The sequence below is a fragment of the Leuciscus leuciscus genome (assembly GCF_965113295.1).
Source record: "Leuciscus leuciscus genome assembly, chromosome: 24".
NCBI lineage: Eukaryota > Metazoa > Chordata > Actinopteri > Cypriniformes > Leuciscidae > Leuciscus > Leuciscus leuciscus.
In genome coordinates this window covers 10,941,926-10,943,877 of record NC_138723.1, presented here as the reverse complement: position 1 = coordinate 10,943,877, position 1,952 = coordinate 10,941,926, and the positions used below count along the sequence as shown (strand labels likewise).

Below are 1,952 nucleotides of genomic sequence, written 5' to 3'. Positions count from 1 at the left end.
AACATTTTAAAACATTTTCCAGCTTTTTTTTAAATTTGGTTCTGAATTTTGATTTATCAGCAGCCAAAACTGAGCCCATGTCTATATGAAATCCCAAATTGATTATATTTATTGTGATTAAAATGTAGTTTTACGAGCACTAGTTGTTTGTTGAGCTCCAATTATGGATATCAGTACATTTGTATATGCCAACAATGGTAGAAATGTAATTAATTTAAAAATTCATTACGTTACCCAGGAATGACATTTTCATGGGGAAAAAGATCTGATTCACCAAAAAAAGTGGTTAATTACATTCTTGAAATGTGTACATGTCATTGCATTACATACACAACACTCTAATAAGTATAGAAAGTCCTAAAATTTGAATTTTTTTGGCAGTTTTATTTTTTTTCACATCTTAATCCTTATCCGTCATTCACCCACCTGCAGATTGTGAAGACAGAGTAGTTTATGAAGTGCTGGATGCTGCTCTGGGAATGAGGAAATGCAAAGTGCTCGATCGCCTCTTTGATAAGACTAAGCAACAGCAGTTTCTTCTGATTGAGACAGTCAGCAAGGTTTCTGAGATGTCTGTACCTGCGGAGCTGGGAGGACCTGAAGTTGGTATCTGGTACACGCAGGTTGTGCATTTCGCAGCTGAAGCACCTAAACACAGTAGGGAAGATGAGTTCCAGACTAAGCTGATGTCTTTCCTTCAAGCGGAGGGAAAGTCGCTATCTGACATTCCAAGTTTGGCTTCCTCTACACCTGTGCTTGACACTAAGCTTGTTGATGCCATAAACTCCCTTGTTCAAACATGTCATGTGGCTTCATCTGAGGAGAGAGTGGGATATAGAAAGCTGCGTCCCTTCTCTGGGTTCATTCCCACTCCTCATGGAGAGGATGAGTATGAGGTCTGGGTGGAGCAGACTACTCACATTCTGGAAGAGTGGCAGTGTTCAGACAATGTCAAGAAGCAGAGACTAGTAGAGTGTCTCAGAGGTCCTGCAGCGGACATTGTAAGATTCGAGAAGACTGGTAACCCGTCTGCTACTTTCAGTGATTACTTGAGTGCGCTAGAGTCAGCGTTTGGCACCACTGAGGATGCTGCAGACTTGATGTTAAAATTTCGGAGCACTTACCAGAGTGAGGGAGAGAAGCTCTCAGTCTACATAATGAGGTTGGATAGGATGCTACACAGTATGCTGAGGAAAAAAGGCATTGAGTTCCCTGCAATGAATCGTCTTCGAATGCAGCAAATAGTTAGAGGTGCTCTTTCAAGTGACCTGGTGGCAATGCGCTTGAGGATGACCCATAAGCTGTGTGCCCCTCCTTCCTTCAATGAGTTAATGAAAGAGGTGCGAGAAGAAGAGAGTATGTTGAAGCAAAGGAGCTCAGTGCATGCAAATGTAGCTGTGGCTGGGGTACCCCCTGCAAAGAATGAGTCATCCGGTAACACCAATCTGGCCAATTCAGAAGTAGAAATGCTGAAGAGGGAGATTAGGGGATTGAAGAACGAGGTGTCTCGCTTGTCAGCTATGGCGAAGGAACCAGTGACCTATGATCATTCCGTTACGCACAGTCTAGCTGCGGTTGCAGAGAGCAAAACACCAACCAGACCAGTGAACAAGGCTAACATCTTCTGTTACAGATGTGGAGAAGATGGGCATCTGAAACGTGATTGTACCAACGAAGAGAATCTCAGGAGAGTAAACCAGCGGCTCATTAAAATGAGACAGCCGTCGGGAAACGCCTCCGGGGCTCAGTAGAGGAACGGCCTGAAGCTCCGGGGAAGACACGTTCCACAAAGTGCAAAAGAGCAAGAGCTGAGCAAGTAGATCTTCTGAGCGGGTTAGTGGGACCTAGCTCTGTCCTTCCCATCCAGGTGGAAGGTATCTACACTAAGGCTTTGCTGGATAGTGGATCGCAGGTCACGCTGTTGTACAGATCCTTTTATGAGAAACACTTGA

At 44.2% G+C, this 1,952-nt stretch overlaps 1 protein-coding gene across 1 annotated transcript; it reads left to right on the top strand.

Moving 5' to 3' along the window:
* Nucleotides 1–479: 479 nt before the first annotated feature.
* LOC309488888 (paraneoplastic antigen Ma1 homolog) lies at nt 480–1,751 on the top strand (the record flags this gene model as incomplete). The annotated part of the gene is made up of 1 exon (XM_082157306.1): nt 480–1,751. One exon carries the CDS (start codon nt 480–482, stop codon nt 1,749–1,751), a length of 1,272 nt encoding a protein of 423 aa, XP_082013432.1.
* Nucleotides 1,752–1,952: the final 201 nt, after the last annotated feature.